This window comes from Etheostoma spectabile, chromosome 5 (genome assembly GCF_008692095.1).
Source record: "Etheostoma spectabile isolate EspeVRDwgs_2016 chromosome 5, UIUC_Espe_1.0, whole genome shotgun sequence".
Lineage (NCBI taxonomy): Eukaryota > Metazoa > Chordata > Actinopteri > Perciformes > Percidae > Etheostoma > Etheostoma spectabile.
The window spans coordinates 6,024,307-6,025,028 of NC_045737.1; the positions used below are offsets into that span (position 1 = coordinate 6,024,307).

Below are 722 nucleotides of genomic sequence, written 5' to 3' on the forward strand. Positions count from 1 at the left end.
AGGCAGATTTTTATTTTTAAAGGCCAGTTATTTCTTCGCTCAGGATACTCTGCATCCTGATACAGTTCCCTTGGCCTTTGGAATTAAAATAACCCCCCATCATCACACACCGTTCATTACACCTAGAAATCGGCATAGTGGTATAATAATAATTTTAATAATAATACATTATTTATACAGAAAGAAAATTGGTGTCCTTAAAAGGTTGGAATTTCCTAAATTCTTTGAATTAAGTTAATTTTATTCCTATTTTTATTCAACTTTAGCATGGGTGTGTAAACTTATGCAAGCCACTGTAATTTTCCAGTTACTGTGACCGACTCACAAAAAGACCAGTGCTCCTAACTCTGAATTTTGAACTTTATGATGCCTCCAACTAACCACACTGTTTGCTTTTTGCACCTAGGAGGTGATAAATGCCCTCAAACAGTCATGGCATGTCTACTGCTTTCTGTGCGCTTGCTGTCAGCAGCCAATCAGAAACAAAATCTTCCATCTGGAGGATGGAGAACCATACTGTGAACAAGGTGAGTGATGAGGACTGATGCACAAATCGGGTTGATGTAGGGTGTCTCAGACTCAAAGACAAAAGTATGTGCATTGAAAGACACAATCGGCACTTTGTTATGAAGAGACCTTTATTTTTGTGACAACAATACAGAAAACAAATATTTTGGCTTGAAAAGTAATAAAAATTGTTGTTGCTTTATCTGTAAAAAAAA

The 722-nt window shown here is 36.3% G+C and overlaps 1 protein-coding gene across 7 annotated transcripts in view; it reads left to right on the top strand.

Moving 5' to 3' along the window:
* The window catches only part of pdlim5a (PDZ and LIM domain 5a), a gene marked incomplete at its 3' end in the record, with an annotated part of 59,560 nt that overhangs the window by 56,382 nt on the left and 2,456 nt on the right, over positions 1-722 (top strand). For all 7 annotated transcript variants that reach the window (XM_032516130.1, XM_032516131.1, XM_032516132.1 and 4 more), the window contains 1 exon segment: positions 407-527. In XM_032516130.1, the coding sequence (XP_032372021.1) occupies positions 407-527 (121 nt within the window).